This window comes from Bos mutus, chromosome 8 (assembly GCF_027580195.1).
Source record: "Bos mutus isolate GX-2022 chromosome 8, NWIPB_WYAK_1.1, whole genome shotgun sequence".
In the NCBI taxonomy this organism is placed as follows: Eukaryota; Metazoa; Chordata; class Mammalia; order Artiodactyla; family Bovidae; genus Bos; species Bos mutus.
Window position 1 is genome coordinate 110,842,929 of NC_091624.1, and position 24,102 is coordinate 110,867,030.

General features: G+C 45.4%; 1 protein-coding gene across 1 annotated transcript in view; it reads right to left on the bottom strand.

Moving 5' to 3' along the window:
• ANXA10 (annexin A10) overlaps nucleotides 1–23,162 on the bottom strand; it is a 42,670-nt gene extending 19,508 nt beyond the window's left edge. Inside the window, exons 1-5 of the mRNA XM_070374954.1 lie at nucleotides 23,127–23,162; nucleotides 21,922–22,071; nucleotides 15,866–15,947; nucleotides 7,324–7,418; nucleotides 985–1,098 (exon numbers count right to left, since the gene is read on the bottom strand). Coding sequence (XP_070231055.1) covers nucleotides 985–1,098; nucleotides 7,324–7,418; nucleotides 15,866–15,947; nucleotides 21,922–22,071; nucleotides 23,127–23,162 — 477 coding nt within the window. The remainder of the gene's footprint in view (nucleotides 1–984; nucleotides 1,099–7,323; nucleotides 7,419–15,865; nucleotides 15,948–21,921; nucleotides 22,072–23,126) is intronic.
• Between the last annotated feature and the right edge of the window lie 940 nt (nucleotides 23,163–24,102).

Below are 24,102 nucleotides of genomic sequence, written 5' to 3' on the forward strand. Positions count from 1 at the left end.
AAAGAATCGGACATGAGTTAGCGACTAAAACAAACAACAATGCTGATTTGTGAATATGATAGCCATGACCCAGATCCCCTGATTTTCTCCCTTTCCCTTTTCGTGTTGTTCCCAGATGGGGGAAATCAGGTCATTGGCAGGCACCCCCCTGGAGTGATTGCAACCTCTCTACAGGTGTCTCATTCAGCATTTGGAAAGATCTGGAAAGATGTGAAAAGTCATCTGTCTCCCTTCCCTAGCCAACAAACCTCTGACAAATCTGTAATCAGTTTCTTTCATGACTGGCCTGTAAGAAAGAATTGTTCTCATCCTTTAGAAGCAAGATTTTGCTACATTTGAGCAGTAGTTTTGGTAAAGGACTAATTTAGGGTCACAAAAATATAGATGTCATCTATGTTTTGTCTCTGCCTCAGCATTACTGACTCATTACTTTATGAGCCCAATTTATACAATAGTTTAAAGAGATTCACAAGAATGCTAACATTTCCATGTAACATAGGAAGACAAACCAGCTGATGCTGCTGTTTAGTCACTAAGTTGTGCCCTAGTTTTTGTGACCCCATGTACTGTAGCCTGCCAGGCTCCTCTGTCCATGGGATTCTCCAGGCAGGAATACTGGAGTGGATTGTCATGTCCTCCTCCAGGAATTCTTTCTGATCCAGAAATCAAACATGTGCCTGCTTCATTGGCAGGTGAATTCTTTGCCACTGAGCCATCAGGGAAGCTGAAAGCCATACTGGGGAAGAGACAAATGCAGACAGCCCCAAAAGAACCTCATTTCCTCTTTCCTCTTGGCAGCTCTGCACAGGGCCAGGTCATGGGTCTGAGTTTGCTCAAAAGAAGAGTCAAGTGATCCTGCTGCTGGGCTATGGAGGCTTCCCCTTTTCATGACAACCTCCTCTCCCCAAGCATTTCTCTTGTTTATGACATGCCCCCTTCCCTCCCTGATCACACGTGGCAGTATAACAGGGTGACCCGCTCTACCTTCATGGCGTGCCACAGCTCGTGGGCATCATATGAGGGTGGGGGGTACATGAGGCCAACCATGACGTCCTTGAAGTGATTGGAAAGGTTTTCCTTCAAGTCCCCAACCAGGTCCTGTGCAGGGAAAACAAATACTTGCATTACACCACCTCTCAAGTTTGTGGGGAAAACGGGATAATTGCAGAACATCTTCTAGCGGGATGCCCTTCTCCTTGCCCCTTCACATAATAGCTAGTTTGGTTTGGGTTCACATGTGTGTGCGTGGGTTACATGAGATGATGGACTTGAGGGTTTGAAAATGAGTGATGTCACCGAGGAAACCAGAATTGAAAGAGACATGTGTATCCCAATGTTCATCACAGCACTGTTTATAATAGCCAGGATATGGAAGCAACCTAGATGTCCATCAGCAGATGAATGGATAAGAAAGCTGTGGTACATATACACAATGGAGTATTACTCTGCCATTAAAAAGAGTACATTTGAATCAGTTCTAATGAGGTGGATGAAACTGGAGCCTATTATACAGAGTGAAGTAAGCCAGAAAGAAAAACACCAATACAGTATACTAACGCATATATATGGAATTTAGAAAGATGGTAATGATAACCTTGTATGCGAGACAGCAAAAGAGACACAGATGTATAGAACAGTTTTTGGACTCTGTGGGAGAGGGAGAGGGTGGGATGATTCGGGAGAATGGCATTGAAATGTATAATATCATATAAGAAATGAATCGCCAGTCTGGGTTCGATGCAGGATACAAGATGCTTGGGGCTGGTGCACTGGGAGGACCCAGAGGGATGCTATGGGGAGGGTGGTGGGAGGGGGGTTCAGGATGGGGAACACGTGTACACCCATGGTGGATTCATGTTGATGTATGGCAAAACCAAGGCAATACTGTAAAGTAATTAGCCTCCAATTAAAATAAATAAATTTAAATTAAAAAAGAAAAAGACTGCCGGTGGTGCCCAGGCGGGAGGTGGCCTGGGTTCAGTCCGGGCGGAGCATCAGCTGCGAGGTGGGTGGCTCGCCTGTGAGCCCCATCCGGTCTGCACAGCGAGGACAGCTCCTACCTCAGCGTTGACCTTACTAGACGGTGTTTGCTCAGGTGAAGTCCTTAACATGTTTTCTGGCTGGTATGAGGCACTCAAAAGGTCTTTTTTCCCCCAAAATATTAGGTAATTTGCTGTAGGTTTAAAATGGCAGGTGCTAGCTGTGTTCTCTCTCCCGTCTTTTTTCTTTCTCTCCACCTCATTAGTTGTCTGTTCCCTTGTATTTCTCACAGCCTTTACAGTATCCAGTTGTCAGTGATTTCATGGCCTCTAACTTACGAATGCATCCCCAAACTGACGATTTTATGCCCAGTTACCACCGCAGCCTCGACCTCTCGTGGTCATCGCTCCTGCGGTCAGTGCCCAGGCCTCTGGAGCGCCCCCTTCTGCCCTCTCGTTTGCCCTCCCAGCACACCTGACAGGTGACCCTGGAACGTGCACATCAGCTAGTCACTTCTCTGCAGAAAGGCCCTTCCCCACTCCAAACTCTAGGACGAATTATAACTACTTTTGTGCAGCTCAGCTCAGAATATAGCAAACGTGCGGGTGTTTTATGTGATGGTCTCCAGGGTGCTCAATGTGCCCGTGGTGGTCACATCCCTGCCCTCACCTCCTGCTGCTGCTATCCCTGCTCCCCACCCACTCCACCCTGCCGGCTTCCTGCAGCTCCTGGGTCTGCAGGCCCCTCCCTCAGGGTCCCGGCTTCCCATTCCTGTCACCTGCGTGTTCCTTTGCTGTCTGTGCCGTCGGCCTCCTTCATAGAGCCTGCTGTCACTGTTTACAATATGCCCTGGCCCCCAACACTGTTTATCACCAGGCTGCATCTTTTCTCCAGGGCACTAGTTCATTCTAACATGACATGCGTGCATGTGTGTGTTGTTTCAGTCGTGTCTGACTCTTTGTGACCTATGGACTGTAGCCTGCCAGGCTCCTCTGTCCTTGGAATTTCCCAGGCAAGAATACTGGAGGGGGTTGCCTTTTCCTTCTCCAGGGGATCTTCCTGACCCAGGGATCGAACCTGGATCTCTGAAGTCTCCTGCATTGTCAGGTGTGTTCTTTGCCACTAGTACCACCTGGGAAGCTCGCTGTGGTGGTGGCTCGTTTTTCAGGACATCAGAAGACAGTACTTTCATTAGAGAAAATAGATACTGAGTAACATGTTGAAGCAGCCAAACTTCTCAAGCTCAGAGCGGAGCCTTCAACTGCCTCGTCTAGTCAGCGTCTTAGATGCTCTCTGGAGGGGCAGACACAGCTTTGCAGATGCAGTCTTCTCAGGGTGCCTCTCCCCAGCCTGACTGCTGCTCTTTCCAGTTTGCCAAAGACTTGCCCCAAAGGGACTCTGTGGGCTTCACGGCCTGGGCCTAAACTAGGCTGGTGAGCGGGTGCTGTTCAAGCGGATCTGTTGGAGCTGCAGGTGGGCCGTGTCGCAGCAACTCCGACAGCTCCATTTAAACTAAAAATGACATGGCGGTTCCCTTTGCTTTCTTCCTTTTATCTTTACCTAATTGTGTGCACTCAGGGCAAGACAAAGGAGGACGGCCAGCACTCTGCTTGTTGGAATATGTTTTTAACTTCTATCGCTTTTCCTGCTGTTGTAAAAAATACTTGCTATTGAAGCCATGTTGTAGACCTGTATGAAGTGTGACTGAGCAGTTGTCTTAATTCTGCCCACCCAATAGTCATCCTGTAAACACTCGGGAAATTGTATATTACATTATAAAAACACTTGTGCAAGCTGCTTTGTCACTGTGCACTGGTAAGTAAATTTTTAAAAAACGTATTTACTTATATTGACATACAGTTGATTTACAATGTTGTATTAGTTTCAAGTATACAGCAGAGTGATTCCTTATAGGTTGCTACAAGATATTAAGTAGAGTTCCCTGTGCTATACAGTAAACTGTTGTTATTTATCTATTTTATTTACAGTGGTATCTATCTGTTAATCACAAACTCCTAATTTATCCCCCCCAACACTTTTCCCCTTTGATACTGTATGTTTGTTTTCTATGTCTGTGAGTCTGTTTCTGTTTTCTATGTAGATTCATCTGTATTATTTTTAAGGATTCTATGTTTGTTTAAGTTATGTTAAGGATTCTATGTTTAAGTATATTCTATGTTTAAGATGGAGAAGGCAATGGCACCAGTACTCTTGGCTGGAAAATCCCATGGATGGAGGAGCCTGGTGGGTTGTAGTCCATGGGGTCGCTGAGGGTCGGACACGTCTGAGCGACTTCATTTTCACTTTTCACTTTCATGCATTGGAGAAGGAAATGGCAACCTACTCCAGTGTTCTTGCCTGGAGAATCCTAGGGACGGGGGAGCCTAGTGGGCTATCGTCTATGGGGTCGCACAGAGTTGGATACGACTGAAGCAACTTAGCAGCAGCAGCAGCATGTTTAAGATATCATATGGTATTTATCTTTCTCTGTTACTTCCTTTGGTATGATAATATCTCTATGTCCATCCATGTTGCTCCAAATGGCAGTATTTCATTTTTTATTTAATGGAGCAATATTCCATTGTACATATCACATCTTCTTTATCCATCCTTCTGTCATTGGACATTTAGGTTGTCTTATATATAAAAGTCATGTCTTGGCTACTATATGCTGCTATGGACATTGGGATGCACGTATCTTTTGAAATTAGAATTTTCTCCAGATATATGCCCAGGAGTGGGGTTACTGGATCGTAGGGTAACTGTTTTTAAGGAATCTCCATACTGCTCTCCATAGTGGCTGCACCAGTTTGTATCCTGGAGTATTACCTCAGGAGACCTTGCCCCCTGTAGGAACCACTGTCAGATTGCCCAGCCCTTCAGCTGGGGCAGTCCCCCCAGCCCAGGGGCATCCTGGGTCCCAGCTTGCACCGCCCTGGGGAGAACTGCTTTGGGTCAGGGTCTGGAGTGCCGCGTTCCTCACACTGACCAGTGTGTTGGCTATGTTCCAAGGCTTCTCTCGTGTGTCTCGGGACTAGTATCAGCAGCTCATCTCTAATGTAAAGTATCAAATAGTAAGAAGTATTTATGGAATGTGCCCAGAACTGTAACTTATTCAGCAGCTAAGAGAGTAATTTCCTCTCATCTTTGTTATTCATGTTAATAAAAATCAGTGGTTAGCATACAGGAAATCTATCAGCTCTCCCACAGGAAGGGAAAACTAGCCTTGTCCAGGTGGAAGAAGTCATTCTGAAAGTGAGCAGTGGGGGCGGTCAGGAAGCCATCCCCAAGGTCCGGCAGGGTGTCTGGGGGGCAGCCAGAGGAAGAAATGAAGGAAATGGGACATTGAGGCAGTTTGTCAGTGTTTTATTTTTTTAACTGTTAAGTGTACCCTAATGTGATTTTTTTTCCTCCTTTTTATTTACAGGCAGAGTGGACTCCAGTGAATGCAGTTCCTGTTCTATATCAGACCCTGGCTGGACCCGTTCCCTGACTCCAGGAGGTGAAGGCTGAGGGGCGGGAGGTAAGGTCAGTCTGCACACCTGGCGGGGAGGGAGAGGTGGGGAGCCAGGCCTGTGCGCCGGCAGAACAGGATGTGGTGTAGCAGTCTTGGGGGGGTGTCTGGGGCTGCCTGAGTGTCCAGGTCCTGGGGGAGTGCACGGAGCCCTGGCCAGGCAGTTTGCGGACGTGCAGGGCCTCCTCTTGTTGCAGTGGGCAGAGCAAGAGGTGGCCAGTACAGCTTGAGAGTCAGAGTGCAGATGCTGGGCACTTGGTGAGAGGGGTGGGAGGATGGATTGAATTTGGTGCACAGGTGGGTATTTTGCAGGGGAATCGACATTAATGCTCTGGGATTAAAGCAAGACAGTGGAGTTTTAGGTTTGGACTCCTCCTGCCTTCAGTTTAGGGATACCCAGGGTAAGGTCCTGGGGCAGCAGCTTTGGCGGGGGGGAACCATTTCCAAATCCATCTGGGTACCACGTGGCAATGCCCAACTCAGGACCGTGTGAGCCAGGGACCCGCAGCAGTAAAAGTGACTAGGTAACTGACCTGATGGAGTCTCTCAGAGCCAAGGGGCCCCACTAGGTTCCTCTGAGGGTCCTCAAGTTCCCTGGAGGCCTGGGGCCCTAGCACAGGGGGTCTGACCATTCTGAGACCTTGGGCATGTGGTAAAGCCTCTTCCCTGGAGGATCCACTGTCTGAGAAGGTGCAAACGCCTCATTTCTTAGGGGTTTTTTTTGGTCTGTTTTAGGGCCATTTTGTAGAGAGTGATAAAGTGTTGCTTTTACCTAAGTTAACCTTATCTATGAAAAGCACAGATGTATGTAAACTTTTGGGATAAGAAGTTACTGAAAATGACCTCTCTTACAGCAGTATGCATATTACAGCAATATTGGGTGACTGATGCTGCAACTTGTATAGCTTTTACATTTTCTTCCAAAGGAAAACTACTCCGGGTATCATAGGAACACAAGAAAAGGAACAGTTTTACCTAGAAAAACAACAACAACTGGTTTCCTACTATGGCTTAATTCAGCTAATTTCATGAGCAGTGGTGGCTTTTTAGATGTCATTCATTCTAAAGCAGAGAACGCCTTTGTTTTGTGTACTGTGGTGGTTCAGAGCCTGAGGTTTGGAGATGGACTAAATCTTTAAGAACTAGTCTTACAGAGAAAGTTACAGAGAAAGAGTATTTCATCGATAATGGTCAGTTGACAAAAAGTAATTGCTATTACAGGTCCTTTTGGACTGAAGAGTTTTCATTTTTAATCTGTGGTTTAACCGCACAAAAAAGGAGAGAAATCCTTAATGGCACCTGCTTCAAAACCAGTGCATGATTACGAGTATTCTGGACGGTTCTATTGCCTGAAACTATTTTTGAGCACCATTCTTTTCTAATGGTCTTTAACTGTAGCTTTGGGAGGAAAAGCTAGTGGGGAAGCCACTTGGATAGAGATGCGGGTGAGGACCTCAGGAGAACTGCAGGAAAAGATCTTATTTCTGGGCCTGGGTCATTAGTTCCTGTGTGCCTTCCCTGGAGCTGAACATGGGGTGTTCGCAGGCAGTGCCTAATTGGAACAGGTGGTGGTGCTGGGCTGTGAGAGCTTCTACCTACATGAAATGAATGATTTCTAAGAAAGGGCTGGTGGGGTCACACATCACGTACAGGCACTTCTGATGTGTCTGTTCCCCACATTCTGTGCCACATGTTTGAGGCAGAGGAACTGTCCCTAATGTTCAGTAAAGTCAGACACCTTTGTGATCAGAGACTGGAGAGCATACCAGACCCTGTTTGGAGGTGTCTCAGAAGTTTGCCTGGAAACGAGAGGGGTTGGGGGGACTTACCCGGCTGAAGGCACCCAGGTAAGCCTCGGCGATCAACAGCCTCTGGGTGTTGCAGCGCTGGGTCAGGATGTCAATCAGCAGGTCTTTGTCACAGCCTGGAAGAGAGTTGTGTTGGCGAGTGAGTGAGTGCTGTGAGTGCCACACTGCAGGTAGGGAGAGCCCACGGTGCCAGGGTCAGGCCAGTGGGCCAGCTCGTCCCCTGGTGCTCCCAGTGGAGGGAGAAGGCCCAGCTTGAGTGGAGGTTTCAGGGTACCCCTGCTGCGGCCGAGGTGCCTTCTGCCTCCCCCTCTCCTGGTGCTACAGACTTTTCTTTTTTTAAAAGATTCAATAAAAATAGAGGGGAGGAGAGAATGTGGCCTTTCTCCCATCCCCTCCTACCCCACCAGCAAAAGGCTTCCCTGAACTCCACACTGATCTAGTTTGAACAGACCCCATGTCCTTCTCACCACACGGCTCCCAGTGACTTACAACAGATGTGCATTGAGAGGAAAGTCACTGCTCTGGTCCTTCCAACAGCAGGTGAGATCACCAGGGTCCTTGGCTTTTTTTGGAGAAAGAATTCCCCACAGAAATGGGGTGAAGCAGGCACAGAGTTTATTGGCAGCACAGTTAGTACAAAGCGAACAAAGAAGCAGTTCATGTAGAGCAGGAGCAAAGCAGAAACACAGACCTAGAGAAGAGAGCAGCAAGGTCCCTAATGAGGAGTGTGCCAGAGATGTGATTTAAATCACTGATGTGGGGCACTTCTTCCAGGGCTCTGTTCCGCTCTGGCCAGTTATCTCGCCTCTCTCCCCACATCTGACCTGTCCCAGGGCCCTCCCCATATACATGCTCACCTTTTAGCCAAGATGGATTCTAGCACAGAAGACTGTGGGAAGTCTGACAGCACTTATTATGATGTGAGAACTGGACCATAAAGAAGGTTGAGTACCGAAGAATTGATGCTTTCAAACTGTGGTGCTGGAGAAGACTCTCAAGAGTCCCTTGGACAGCATGGAAATCAAATTAGTCAATCTAAAGGAAATCAACCTTGAATATTCATTGGAAGGGCTGATGCTGGAGCTGAAGCTCAAACACTTTGACCACCTGATGCAAAGAGTCAACTCATTGAAAAAGACCCTGATGCTGGGAAAGATTGAAGGCAGGAGGAGAAGGGGATGACAGAGGATGAAATGGTTGGGTGGCATCACTGACTCAATGGACGTGAGTTTGAGCAAGCTCCAGGAGTTGGTGAAGGACAAGGAAGCCTGGTGTGCTGTAGTCCATGGGGTTGCAAAGAGTCTGACGTGACTGAGCGACTCAACAACAACATCATGGGATGGTGCCCCTCCCTTTCTGACCCCTGAGGAGCCTTCTTGTACACTTGTCCCTGGTGGAGCGGGGTCTAGTCTCCCTGACCTCAAGAGTGACAGAGGTGCTCATCCTCTCTCTTACTTCTGCAGAGCTCAGCTCCTGCCACTAACTCTGTCCTTGGAGTATCAGGGAAGACACAGCTCCAGTTTAACCCACCTGACAAACTCCAGCTGCTCTGCTCAGGGGCCCATCTGCCCCTTACTCAGTGCAGACCCTCCAGAAAAGCAAGAGCCTTGGGGGAGGGAGCTGTGAGAGAAGGGAATCAGGCCCCTGCTTGTAACAGAGGCCCTGCTCCTAGGCTCTGAGGCCTGCGCTTCCTCCTCCACCAACCCATCGACCTGGTAAAATGCCTGGATGTACAATCGCTGCAGGGAGATCTAGCTATAATTGTGGTGATAAAAAGCTGCCTGCCAGTGCAGGAGACATAAAAGATGCAAGTTCGATCCTCAGGTTAGAAAGATCTCCTGGAGCAGGAAATGGCAAATCACTCCATTTTTCTTGCCTGGAGAATCCCATGGACAGAGGAGCCTGGTGGGCTGTAGTTCATGGGGTCGTAAAGAGTCGGACACGACTGGGCAGATTAGCATGCACACACGCAGTTACAGTAGTGACCAGGAAGACCTCAGGTGCCCCTCAACTTGACCAATATTTAGATAGACTTCTTCTTATCATAAGCCTTGGATCTTTTCTTTTCTTTTTTTCTGAGAGCATTTACTTTGGAAAATCTGTGGTTGTAAATTCTTTCTTTATTCCTTTGAGATGTAAATCTTCTCCCAACCACTTGCTGGAAGGCTAGAAATGCCTTCCTCAGGGCTTAGGACATACCCCTTTGAACCCGCTGAGTAAGACAGTTGCTGTCCCCGGGCCCTGTGGCAGGATGCACCCTCAGCACCAGTGGGCAGACTTAGATATCCTCATTGCATGACCGGGCCCCCAACCTGCATCCTCTGAACCACTCACTAGCTCAGCCCAGGGCTCAGACCTTACCCGCCTTTGTCCCAGAGGAGCTGGGGCCAGTCTCTCTCCTTTGGTAAGGGCATCCTGGCCTGTTGAGTTGTGTGCGGTACAGTTTTTCTCTGACAAATGATGGAGATGAGTATAAAAGCGAGTTGAAGCACTGGGATGTTAAGCAGATCATGTTTTGGGGATTTAACGCCATCCTGGAAATGCTGGGCTCATAGGAAGGTAGTGAGTTGGCTGTGGAAACGTGCAGTGAGCAAGGGTGAGGATTGGGTAAAGGTGCACGGTGGGTCTCTGAAGATCCAGTGTGGGGTGGGGTGTCTTTTCATGTGAGAGAGAGGGTCTGGCAGCGGCAGAGTGGAGGTGGGGAGGCAGAGAATCTTCTTCAAAGACTGGAATTTCAGATTTGTGACAAAGACGTAGCCTGAAGTGAAGTGGCACCGAGCAGCAGGGTGCCCAGCCTCCCGGGTTACGTCCTGGACCCAGGGTATGTGAGATGGTTCCAGAGGAGTCTGTTGACCAAGTGATCCAAAATGAATGTAGCTTTAATAAGCAGCAGAAGGTTTTTTTGTGTTGACCATCTGGTGATGTCCATGTGTAGAGTTGTCTCTAGTGTTGTTGGAAGAGGGCATTTGCTATGACCAGTGTGTTCTCTTGGCAAAACTCTGTTAGTTTCATTCTGTACTCCAAGGCCAAACTTGCCTGTTACTCCAAGTATCTCTTGTCTTCCTGCTTTTGTATTCTAGTCCCCTATGATGAAACGGACATCATTTTTATTTATTTATTTATTTTTTGGTGTTAGTTCTAGAAGGTCTTGTAGGTCTTCATAGACTTCGATCTCTTTGACGTTAGTGTTTGGGGCATAGACTTGTATTACTGTGATATTGAATTGTTTACCTTGGAAATGAACAGAGATCATTCTGTAGTTTTTGAGATTGCGCCCAAGTACTGCATTTTGGACTCATTTGATGACTGTGAGGGCTACTCCATTTCTTTTAAGGGATTCTTGTCCACAGTAGTAAAATGATTGTTATCTGAATTAAATTCATGCATTCCAGTCTGTTTTAGTTCACTGATTCCTAAAATATTGATGTTGGGTCTTACGAAGCATTACTATGAACAAAGCTAAAGGAGGTGATGGAATTCCAGCTGAGCTAATTTCAAATCCTAAAAGATGATGTTGTGAAAGTGTTGTACTAATATGCCAGAAAATTTGGAAAACCCAGCAGTGGCCACAGAACTGGAAAAGGTCAATTTTCATTCCAATCCCAAAGAAAGGCAATGCCAAAGAATGTTCAAACTACCACACAATTGCACTTATTTCACATGCTAACAAGGTTATGCTCAAAATCCTTCAAGCTAAGCTTCACACAGTGACCCTAGAACTCCCAGATATTCCAGCTGAATTTAAAAAAGGTGGAGGATCAAATTGCCAACATCCATTGGATTGTAGAAAAGCAAGTGAGTTCCAGAAAAACATCTACTTCTGCTTCATTGACTATGTTAAAGCCTTTGCCTGCGTGGATCACAACAAACTGGAAAATCCTCAAAGAGATGAGAATACCGTATTTCCTTACCTGCCTCCTGAGAAACCTGTATGCAGGTCAAGAAGCAACAGTTAGAACTGGACATAGAACAACAGACCGGTTCCAAATTGGGAAAGGAATACATCAAGGCTGTATATTGTCACCCTGCTTATTTAACTTATATGCAGAGTTCAGTTCAGTTCAGTCCTCAGTCCTGTCCAACTCTTTGTGACCCCATGGACTGCAGCATGCCAGGCTTCTCTGTCCATCACCAATTCCTGGATCTTGCTCAAATGTATGTCTGTCAAGTCGGTGATGTCATCCAACCATCTCATCCTCTGTTGTCCCCTTCTCCATCTGCTTTCAATCTTTCCCAGCATCAGGGTCTTTTCCAATGAGTCAGTTCTTCGCATCTGGTGGCCAAAGTATTGGAGCTACAGATTCAGCATCAGCCCTTCTAGTGAATATTCAGAACTGATTTCCTTCAGACAGAGTACATCATGCAAAATGCTAGGCTGGATGAAGCACAAACTGAAAAAAAGACTGCTGGGAGAAGTATCAATAACCGCAGATATGCAGATGATATCACCTTTATGGTGGAAATGGAAGAGGAGCTAAAGAGCCTCTTGATGAAGGTGAAAGAGGAGAGTGAAAAGGCTGGCTTAAAACTCAGCATTCAAAAAACTAAGATCATGTCATCTGGTCCCATCACTTCATGGCAAATAGATGGGGAAACAGTGGAAACAGGGACAGACTTTATTTTCTTGGGCTCCAAAATCACTGCAGATGGTGACTGCAGCCATGAAATTAAAAGACGCTTACTCCTTGAAAGAAAAGCTATGACAAACCTAGACAGCATGTTAAAAAGCAGAGACATTACTTTGCTAACAGAGGTCCATCTAGTCAAAGCTATGGTTTTTCCAGTAGTCACATACGGATGTGAGAGTTGGACTATAGAGAAGGCTGAGCATTGAAGAATTGATACTTTTGAACTGTGGTGTTGGAGAAGACTCTCAAGAGTCCCTGGGACTACAAAGAGATCAATCCAGTCAATTCTAAAGGAAATCAATCCTGAATATTCATTGGAAGGACTGATGCTAAAGCTCCAATACTTTGGCCACCTGATGTGAAGAGCAGACTTACTGGAAAAGATCCTGATACTGGGAAAGATTGAGAGCAGGAGGAGAAAGGAACAACGGAGAATGAGATGGTTGGATGACATCACCGATTTGATGGACATGAGTTTGAGCAAGCTCCAGGAGATGGTAATAGACAGTGAAGCCTGGTGTGCTGCAGTCCATAGGGTGGCAAAGAGTCAAGCAACTGAACAACAAATAAGATTTTTCAGTTATATATACATACTGATTTTTGCTATCATCACACATAATTATTATAATGTGATTTTTGTTGTTATCCTGTTGGAATTATCCACAATACACCTCTCTGAATTACTCTCCATTTTTCAAAGTTCATAGCAATTCTGGCTCATTTATTCTTTTAGAAGTATTTAAAAATATTTTCATATGGATCTCAAAAATGTTATTCAAATATCAATTAAAATAACTGTAAACTTAGGAATCAATTTAGAGAAGTCACTAACATATCTGTTGAATTATTTATGTGTTTTTCTTTTCTAAAAGACTTAGTAAACATTTGTATAGTTTTTGTAAATTACAAGAAACTTTATTTGGTTAAAATTATTCATATTTGTATTTCTATCAATATTTCAAATTATATTATTTTTATTTTGGTCTTAACAGAATAATTCCTTAATGAAATAGATGATATTGAACTTTATGTGGACCTTGTGTTCAGAAAAATTATTGAACTCTCATGCTGCTGCTGCTGCTAAGTTGCTCAGTCGTGTCCGACTCTGTGCGACCCTATGGACAGCAGCCCACCAGGCTCCTCTGTTCATGAGATTCTCTAGGCCAGAACACTGGAGTGGGTGCCATTTCCTTCTCCTGAACTCTCACACTTCTAATAATTTTTTACTGGATTACCTTGGATTTTGAAATTTGCTGATAATGTCTGCTGCAGAAACAAAGAATTTTGACTTATTCTTTAGACAGTGTGTCTTTTTCTCTTTCTTGTCCTATTGCATTAGGGCCAGGAATTCCTAAATAATTCCTACTTGATGGTTTAACAGAAAAGCATAGCGTAATGATCCTTACCAGTTTTATGGGCTTGTATGATGTATGGTTGATTCTTGTTATTCATGATGTGTTTCTACAAAGTCACCATGAACATGAGTTAGTAGATACTGAATGGTTACTTCCAGGGAGACACAGGAAAACTCAGCCACAAGGTGTAAAGGGACACTTCCTCCACCTGTATAAATAGTGTCTACACACACTCTACAGCTCACACCACATTATTGCTGAGTAAGGGCAGAGGCAGGTAGTGGTGGATCTAATTTAAGTAGCACCGAGGGTCCCACAGAGATTCGTTTTGTCTTGTGGGCAGCTTTGCCATGATTTAGGCATGTAGGTCAAAGATAGTTCCCGTTGTCCAGGATCTGACAGGGATGGTCTGGAAGTTACATGTGCTAACTGAGACAAAATAAACACAGGTACTCTGTGTTCTAAGCGTGCATGGGCGGGGGAAGCAGCTGGTCACAGCTGGGGCTTGGCAAGTGCACTGTTAGAGACGTTACCTGGGAGGCACTGCTTTTCCTCGGTGAACTGTTACACACTGTAAGACACATTTTATTAAAACAACTCCCTTTCATTTGCATCAGACCATATTTTTGCTTTCTGATTTTTCTAAGTATTAATAAAACACAGAGCCAAGTCAAAAATCATCAAGTAGGATTACATCAAACTCAAAAGCTTCTGCAAAGGAAAAGACTACAGTTAACAGTACTGCATTGCATAGTTGAAAGCTCCTGAGAGAGTAATCAGTGAATGTTCTCAGCATAATAACAAAAATGGTAATTATGCGATGAGAAGGATGTGTAAGCTAACCTTACTGGGTTAACCATTTAGCAACATGCATGTCAAATCATCATGTGTACATACACCTTGAACTTACACTGTTGTATGTCAGTTATGTCTCAGCAAAGCTGGAAAGAACCCACAGTAGCCAAGGAGAACACTCGCAGTTGTCATTTTTGGTTGAACTTTGCCAGGAGCATCCAAGCGTGTTGACCTGTGTCCTTGCTCTATCACCCTGAAGCATGCCTGAGCTGTCACATGCAGAACCTCCTGGAATCCTTCAGCTAAAACACTGACAAGCAAAAAGCTGCAAGGGTCGAAGTGAATCTGAATTCTGACCCTAAAATTGCAATGACAAGAAAACTGAAACTGGTGCAAAGAAAAAAACTTTTTTTTCAATGAGTAGATTTCTCTGATCTATAGTTTTAAAGCAAAATATTCTCCAGAAGGAAGAGTTCATCCATAACTTTCTATTACCCTGCCTTTAGATTTTTCTAGTGATGATTGATATTTCAAAAGGAATGGAAGCAGTGCAGATTCTTAAAGTGGACTTCAGAGCATATTCAAGTTCTTGATTGTTTTCCTCTGGGGTCCTGCTAGTGGACACACGCACACACACACAAACACACAGACACACAGACACACACATACACATAGTATCGCTCTCATAAAAGCAACCTTGTCTTCCAAGCTGACAGTTCGCTTTCTCCTGAAAGGCTTTGTATGTTTGGTGCAAATGTTCTGGTGTCAGTGTTTATCTCCCTGCTCACCAGCAGTCTCCTTCGCACAGGTTGACGTCTCACAGCTCTGTGTTGAATCCTAAGGATTAAATCCTTTTTTTAAAAAAACTCAACAACTTCCCCCTTCTCTCTACATTTCTTTCCTAAACTCTTGTTCGTTCATTGGACATCCACTTCTAAGGTGGGTGACCCCGCCTCCCCACCCTGAGAGCTCACAGACTGATCTGCAGTTGACCGAGGTGGACAGGCTGGGTGAGTGGGGGTGGGGGCAGGGCCGTGCAGAAGGAGGTGTCTGGCCTGATGAGTCTGGAGGATAAAGAAGGGCTATAAAGAGGACGGCTCACTTGAGGGGGTTCCTGAAAGATGAGAATTTGAATGCCAAGTGGATGGGAGAAGAAAACAGCCTTCCAGGTGGGGTGGGGGAGCAGTGGGGTGGGGTGGGGGTTGCTGGGCCAGTTTGCAGGATGTAGAGGAGCTGCCCCTGGGAAACAGCAGAAATAGGGCTGGTTTAGCCGGATATGGAGGTCGCAAAGGAAACAGGCTAGAAAACAGACAGTGAGAAAGGATGCTTATCCCAGATGAAGTTTTTGACTTAAGAATTTCATTGAATAGTAGTGGTGAGACACTTAAGAATTTAAGGCAAAAATATATTGATCAGATGTGCAATGGTGAAAAGCAATTCTGTTTATATTTTCTATTTTTTTTATTCTATTTCTTTGCCCAGCTTTTTGTTTGAATCTGTGTTTCCCTTCTGTAGGGCTTCCATGGTGGCTCAGATGGTAAAGAATTTGCCTGCAGTGCAGGAGAGCGGGTTCAACCCCTGAGTTGGGAAGATCCCCTGGAGAAGGAATGGCAACCCACTCCAGTATTCTTGCCTGGAGGATCCATGGACAGAGGAGTCTGGTGGGCTACAGTCCATGGGGTTGCAGAGTCAGACATGATTGAGTGAGCATGCACATACAGTCATAAAATAAGGTGAAAACACAGAAAAAATGACCCCAAAGGAGCTAGACATCCCCAGGCTCACCGAATCCCTGGAGTGCACCTCCCAGCAACTCAGCATCCAGCACGGGGTTGAAATTCGGAGCTGGGAAGATGGTACCCTGAACCTGATGGGGAGGGTCAAAGAGAGAGAGGAATTGGGTAATTCTCACCAAAGACTTCAGCGTGTTTTTCATATAAATAAAGACAAAAGTACATTCTATATGTTTGAATTACTCTAAGACACACACATGGGTATTTTAAACAGATGTGTTATTTGTATGTCAGTTGCGGCGACTTAGTTGTGTTCTTTTCAATCCCCTGTTCTCTCCTGTATTGGGATCTAGAAACTGAGAAACTAGAACTGATAGTAGAAAAGTGTAAGAATCAAATAAATACATGTCTTCTTAGTAAACAGTAAGCATTTTCTTAGGAATTGGAGACTACTTAGAAACTGAAAAGAGAACCCTATTATGGGGCTTCATTCCATTTAAATGCTGCTGCTGCTGCTGCTAAGTCGCTTCAGTCGTGTCTGACTCTGTGCGACCCCATAGACGGCAGCCCACCTGTCCCTGGGATTCTCCAGGCAAGAACACTGGAGTGGGTTGCCATTTCCTTCTCCAACACATGAAAGTGAAAAGTCAAAGTGAAGTCGCTCAGTCATGTCCAACTCTTAGCGACCCCATGGATTGCAGTCTACCAGGCTCCTCCGTCCATGGGATTTTCCAGGCAACAGGACTGGAGGGGGGTGCCATTGCCTTCTCTGCCATTTAAATGAGTTACAAATTAATCCTTTGTCGCTTCATTTGCAAATATTTTCTTCCATTCTGACTGATATCTTCCCCTCTTGTTTATGACTTCCTTTGCTGTGCAAAAGCTTTTAAGTTTACGTAGGTCCCGTTTGTTTATTTTTGCTTTTCTTTTCATTTCTCTAGGAGGTGGGTCAAAAAAGATCTTGCTGTGGTTTATGTCAGAACATGTTTTTCCTAGGTTTTTCTCTAATAGTTTTATAGTGTCTGGTCTTATATTTAGGTCTAAGCCAGAAAGAAAAAAATAAATATTCACACATATACGTGGAATCTAGAAAAATGATACAGACGAACTTATTTGCAGAGCAGAAATAGAGACACAGATGTAGGAGATAGACTTGTGCGCATCGGGGTGAGGGGAAGGGGGACAAGCTGACAGAGTAGCGTTGACATGTATAAATGGTTGTTTGTTGTTCCTCACTAAGTCGTGGCTGCCTCTTTGTGACCCCAGTGGACTGTAGCATGTCAGGCCTCCTTGTCCACCATCTTCTGGAGTTTGCCCAAGTTCATGTCCATTGAATCAGTGACGCCATCCAACCATCTCATTCTCTGCTACTCTCTTCTCCTTTTGCTTTCAATCTTTCCCAGCATCAGAGTCTTTTTCAATGAGTTGGCTGTTCACATCAGGTTGCCAAAGGATTGGAGCTTCAGGTACCATGTGTAAAACAGATAGCCAGTGGGAAGCTGCTGTAGAGCACAGGGAGCTCAGCTCGGTGCTCTGTGATGACCTAGAGGGGTGGGAGGGGGAGGCGAGGGAGGTCCCAGAGGGAGGGGTATATGTACACACGTGGCTGATTCACTTCACTGTACAGAAGAAACTAACACTACATTGTAAAGCAACTATACCCCAATAAAAAATAAACAATGAGTTAGAAGTGGCAGTTACCACTACAGCTTTAAAAAAAAAAATTCAGGGGCCCTAAAGTCATATTATAGAAAATTGAAATATTGAATCTAGAATCGAAATTCACAAAAATCTAGATGATGCAGGTAGAGTGGAGGGTTTTTGGCAGAAACTTGCAGGTGCAGAGGAAGACATGAGCTTCCGAAGCCCCTCCTTTTACACTCTGTCATGTGCCAATAGTAGAGTGACTCTGCATCCCTTATTGAGCCCGAGCCAGCAGCACTGGGCTGGGTAGGAGCACACGCCAAGCAGTAACCACCAGTTCAGGTGTGCTGAGAAGGGGAGCTCCCCCCGTTTGTTGTGAGTTTGCCCAGAAATGATGGGCAAAGAGCCTTCCCATGGTGACGAGTCTCTGGGCCCTTGAGCAGGCAGCTTCGCAGAGCAATTCTGTTGAACACACAACATTCTGGGGCCCATGGTCTAAGAGCAGAAAATTAATTAATTGATGAGCCTGGTTTCTAGTCTTAAGAAACATGCATATACCACTGCCAAAAGATTAATGAAAAGATTTTGGGGGAGTAAGAGCACTGTTCACCTGTGTTAAAGCTAAGAATTAAATTCAATTTGTGTTCCACTTGACCGATATTAATAAGTTTTTATACTCAGAGGCACAAACGTGTCTGTGAAACATTCTTTTTAAATCCTAGATGGACAGATGTGTGATTAGAATACGGACATAGTTTAGGACCTTAGGATGCCCACAGTGTGTCTGCACTCCAATGTCCAGTTCACTTCTGAATCAGTGAAAGTGAAAGTCGCTCAGTTGTGTCTAACTCTTTGCGACCCCAGGGACTATACAGTCCATGGGATTCTCCAAGCCAAAATACTGGAGTGGGTAGCCTTTCCCTTCTCCAGGGGATCTTCCCAACTCAGGGATCGAACACAGGTCACCTGCATTGCAGGCAGATTCTTTACCAGCTGAGCCACAAGGGAAGCCCAGGGATACTGGAGTGGGTAGCCTATCCCTCCTCCAGCGGGTCTTCATGACCTAGGAATTGAACTGGGGTCTCCTATATTACAGGTGGATTCTTTACCAGCTGAGTTATGAGGGATATCTCAAGCTTATTGGCGATGACCCAGAACTTACTTTTCTTGAGCCAACCCTCATTTCTATACACTATTGCATAGGAGACGATATGAGTTTTATTTCCCTATTCACTATCACCCCTGAGAATGAAACTCTATTAAGAAAATAGACTTCGGTTTTTCTTTCAGTCACTAAATTGAGTTCAGAAAGCAGACTCTAAGTTAAACTCCTAGATTGAGTTCTCTTCACCTCAGTTATTTTCTTTTGAATCTTATAATCCTAAAGCAATTTAAGATTTAAACTTTTGAAAGATAAGCCCTGCCTTTAAATGTGAAATTTATTCTCTGCTCTTTGTCACTGTCTTTTACTAAGTCCCTTTTGTCTGCGTAGCTTTTTCTCAGTTTTTCATTGGGAAAACTAAAGGCTCATTGAGGCATGTTCATTGTAGGAGTTAGAAGGCTGTTGCACAGGTCTTGGGTGACAATGCCATTCATTGCCTGGTGACCTCGGTCTTGCTGCAAGCTCTCAGACAAAGGACTGTCTTATTTATTTATTTTTTAATTATGGGAGTATAATTGCTTTACAGTGTTTTGTTAGTTTTTGTTGTACAATGAAGTAAATCAGCTACATATATATACATACAGCCTCTTGAACCTCCCTCCCAACCCCCTATCCCACCCCTCCAGGCCGTCACAGAGCACGAGCTGAGCTCTCTGTGCTTTACAGACGCTTCCCACTGGCCGTCTGCTTATGTGTCAGTCCCAGTCTCCCAGTTTGTTCCTGTCTTAAAAGTGTAAAAGAGAAAATGTATTTGGAAACAGTGAGACATATTGTTACATATGAGTAAGTAGCCTAGGCCATCTCATCTCTGAAGGTACAAACGTCCATCACAAAGCAGAGCATTTCATTCCTGGCTGGACTAGGGTCCTCCAGAATTCCGACTGGAGTGAGTGCTATAAAATAAAACTATTCATATATTTTGCAAAAGAAAAAAAAAAAGGCACACACACACAGAGCTCTAAAAGTAATACATAAGGAAAGTTGTTCACTCGCTAAGTTGTGTCTGACTCTTTGTGACCCCATGGACTGCAGCATGCCAGGCTTCCCTATCCTCCACTATCTCCTGGATTTTGCTCAAACTCATGTCCATTGAGTCAGTGATGCCATCCAACCATCTCACCCTCTGTTGCCCCCTTCTCCTCTTGAACTGTCTATAGTGATTTATTAGACAAAATTTGTATGTGAAATAAAAATCCACAGTTTTTTCTTCATAGTTTTTTTAAATCCTCACACAGACTACTAATACAACGTATTTTTACAACATAATGCAAAAATTATTTCTTTCTGTTTACACTTCTTGTCTCTTTTGCCACTTAAAGTACTCTCCTTATCTATTCGTCTTAGAAAACACTAAAAATGTTTTAGAAGTAAATTCAACACTAAATGTAAAAAAGAAATTGTGAATAGTCAGTAATTCAAACAACAGTTTTCTAGCGAGCTCTTGTCATTCATGCCCACTTATATAGCATATTAAATCATTATATTCATTTCATATCAATTATTATGTTTCAGTTAAGCTTGGAGTCAGCAACATTGTTTCATGTAAGGTACCTACTTAGGGTTCCTTGGAATGCTGCCCTCTTCTTTTAATGGTCATGTTTCCTTGTTTCATTGAGATGTAACTGACATGTGGCCTTGTGCACAATGTGATATGTCTGTGTGTGTGGTGAAGTGCTCCCCTCAGTACAGTTAGTTGGCACATCTGCCACCTCACATGGTCTGTCTTTCTTCTGATGAGGAAACTTGAGACCTGCTCTCTTAGATGTTGTTGTTGCTTAGTTGCTTCAGTCGTGTCTGACTTTGGGACCCCATGGACTGTAGCCCACCAGGCTCCTCTGTCCATGGGGTTCTCCAGTCAAGAATACTGGAGTGGGTTGCCATTCCCTCCTCCTGGGGATCTTCCAAACCCAGGGATCGAACCTGCATCTCTAATATCTCCTGCATTGGCAAGAGTGAAAGACTGTTATGTTAGGTATTTTTCAGAATGTATGCCTCTTAAAGTGAAGTCCCTTTTAATATATGTGTTCCTAATTTGTTCACATCTTAGAGCAAATTGGAAATTTTGAAAAAGTGGACACTTTCCAATGTGACATAAAAAATAATGCATCTATCCACAAAAATTTTTTTTTGCCTTGAAAATTGACAGATTTAGACATAGCGTCACTTAAAAATAAGTCCTAATGCCTGTCATTTCCACTTGAATTCTTACCGCAAGGTAAGCAGAATATGATCTTCACTTCTACTCATTTGTGAATTTAGATTTTGACAGGGGAATGAAACATACTCCCTTTTAAAAAGACAGAACAAACTGCTTCATCAATTCACTATGCAGAAGGTTATGAGTAATTTGTAAATTTAAAATTGGTTCCAGAACCTACTCCCCTGAGTGAATAATGAATGGATTTCTTCAAGTGACAGAAAAATTTCAGAATTATCTGGAACTGAATACAGACTGGAAGACTCACAGATTGCTCATAAAGTTGATAAAAACATCTTAATCATCTCATATCAATAGGTGCATGGATCAGTGCATATTTCATCTCTTCATAGCTGACCTAGGGGCCAAGGTCAGTAAGCCCATGCTGATCCTTATTCAGCACCCACTCTTAAGTCCTTTCTCTCCTCTGCCTCGTGTCACCCGAACACTAACCACCTGGGAGCCTCAAGAGTTTCGACTTTGAAATGACAGCTGGCCTGACTGGTGCCTGCCAGTAGGTGGGTTTCAGTGAATGACTTAGCGTAGTTTCAATGTCATTGGGATTCCTAGATCTCTAGGGAACTGAGGATTTTTGGAGCCCTGTGAGGATACCCTCCAGGAGTCCTGGGCCTTCATTCATGGGCATATTGTCACTTTGGGGCACGGGTCCCTGGTCTTCACTGACTCAGTTCTGAACACCCCGCACCCACTCACCTGTCACTCCTGTCTGCAAGAACGTCCTGAACGATTTCAATGGCTTGGAGACAAACAGCACCATGGGGTGATTGACCCACCGTCTCCCACCTTCCAGGAGCGTGTCCTTCAGTCCCTCTGCTCCCGGCAACACCTTCCTCGGGTACCCTTATCTCAGCCTCTGCTCCTGCTTCCTTGATGCTCCTCCCCCCCCCCCCCCCCGCCAGCCTCCCCACCCCCAGCGAGCTGTCCCCGCAGCCAGAGAGGTCCCTTGCGGGTCAGACACGACACCTATCCTTCTGCCTCAAGTGCCCCCCACCCAGAGCCGGGTTTCCCATGCTGGTTTTCTGCTCTGGTGCACAGTGGGGATGCTGTTCACGTGAGAAAAACATCCCGGGACACCGGGATTTACGCACACATCCAGGGGGCTGGCCTGAGCACGCTGCAGGGCGTCAGCAGAGCGCGTCCTCCCACCCCGGGGGCAGAGCAGGAGTGTGTGGGGGTAGAGCAAGCGCTTGAACCTCGGCGCATCGGTCAGTGTCCACGGCGACTCTGCCCGTGACTAAGAATAGATCACAGTCCAGAGGTTTCAACCGCGTAAGCAGAGCTCTGCGCACCATCCCAGGCTGTCTGTGGGGGTTCCTGCCTGACTTCCTCTCTCCTGAACCTCTCGGCTCCCGCACACAACAGCCCCACACTGCAGCCCCAGGGAACTTGTCACCCACCCGTGCCCACCTCCGTACCCACTCCCATCCCCAGACTCCTCCGTGACTCTGGGGAGCCTCCACTCAGGATTTGACTGATGGCTCCAAGGCCACGTGTGCAGGGGTCCCTCCTGACGTTCCCCTCCCCCCAGGAGTGTCTGCGCCCTTCCAGAGTGCAGCCGTGTGCCATCCCTTGCCAGTGGTTGGTACCCCATCAGGAAACGACCCTAATTCCTCCTTCCTTCAAAATAACAGAAACCCACTTCTGCAGCACTGGGCAGGACCCTGGCCACCTCCCAGACACTCAGAGGGACAGAAACACATACACAAGCTGGAACAGTGGGCTGGAGTACTGCAGCACAGAGGGAAATGTTCCTCCCAACTCTCCCGGTGTTCCCAGAGCACGAAGTCTCCTTAACTGGGCTTCCTGCATTTCATTGAGGATGGACCTGAATGTGACTGGTCGTGCAAGGTTAGAGATTGAACATTCTCATGAAAAAAGGAAGAATATTTGGATTTCCAGGCATCAGTTTAGGAAGAGACACAACAAGTCACGAGAATGAAGGTGACCTAGAATTACACTCTTTCCTCCCAGACTCTGGAGTCAGCTCAGACTGCACCTGTTCTGTGGAGTCTTCCCTGATTTTATCGTGTGTTACCTGTGGCTGACTTTGCTTATTAAACATGGCCTTGCATTTTTTTGCATTTACCTTTTCCTCCAAATTTTCAGTTTCTGCAGGGCAGTGACACTTCCTGCTTTTCAGAGCATTTAGGGCAGCACCTTATTCAGGAAGTGGGCTCTGAGGATGTCTGCAAAATGCTAAATAGAAAAGTGTATGGACCCAAAGGCATCTGAATGCATCCCCCAGCTTCAGAATCCGCTTTCCACACAAGCGGGCTGTGCTCCGCGCACCTTCACCCGGGCTTCCCAGGCAGTCGCCGCAGCCATCTCGTGAGACTGGGTTGTCAAGTGTATTTCACAGGTGAGGAGGCGCTGGGGCCAAGTGAGTGGTGTGACAGGAAGCCCACACTCAGCTCCAAATTTATCTTCCTGGCTGGTGCTTTTTCCATTAGAGCTGGAGTTGATGTAAAATAAAATAACATGTATGGTTGAGGCCCCTTACTCATTTCTTTTTGCCAGGGAAAATGTCCCTATTTGCAAAGGTTCCTGTGGGTAAAACTAAAACTCTAAAGCATAAATTCTTACTCTTAAGCCAGTTCTATTAGAACAAGAAAGGGTTGTGTATGTGTGTGTGTGAAGGAGGGGTTGAGGAAATTAGAGAAAGACAGCCAAAAATAGATCCAGTGGCTGGGCCACTGAAGTGCATTTAAGAACAGAATGTCTAATAGTTAACCTCACAAAGAGCGTTAGTCACTCAGTCGTGTCTGACTCTTTTGTGACATGACTGTAGCCCACGAGGCTCCTCTGTCCATGGGGTTCTCCAGGCAAGAATACTGGAGTGGGTTGCCATGCCCTCCTCCAGGGGATCTTCCCAACCCAGGGATTGAACTTGGGTCTCCTGTGTCTCCTGCATTGGCAGGTGGATTCTTTTTTTTTTTTTTTTTAACGATAATTGCTTTACAGAATTTTGTTGTTTTCTGTCAAACCTCAACATGAATCAGCCACAGGTGTGTGTGTATATATATATATATATATACACATATATATATCTCCCCTCCCTTATGAACCTCCCTCCCATCTCCCACCCCATCCTACCCCTCTAGTTTGCTACAGAACCCCTGTTTGAGTTTCCTTAGCCATACAGCAAATTCCTGTTGGCTGTTTATTTTACATAGTTTCCATGTTTCCATGTTACTCTTTCCATACATCTCACCCTCTCCTCCCCTCTCCCCAAGTCCATAAGTCTATTCTCTATGTCTGTTTCTCC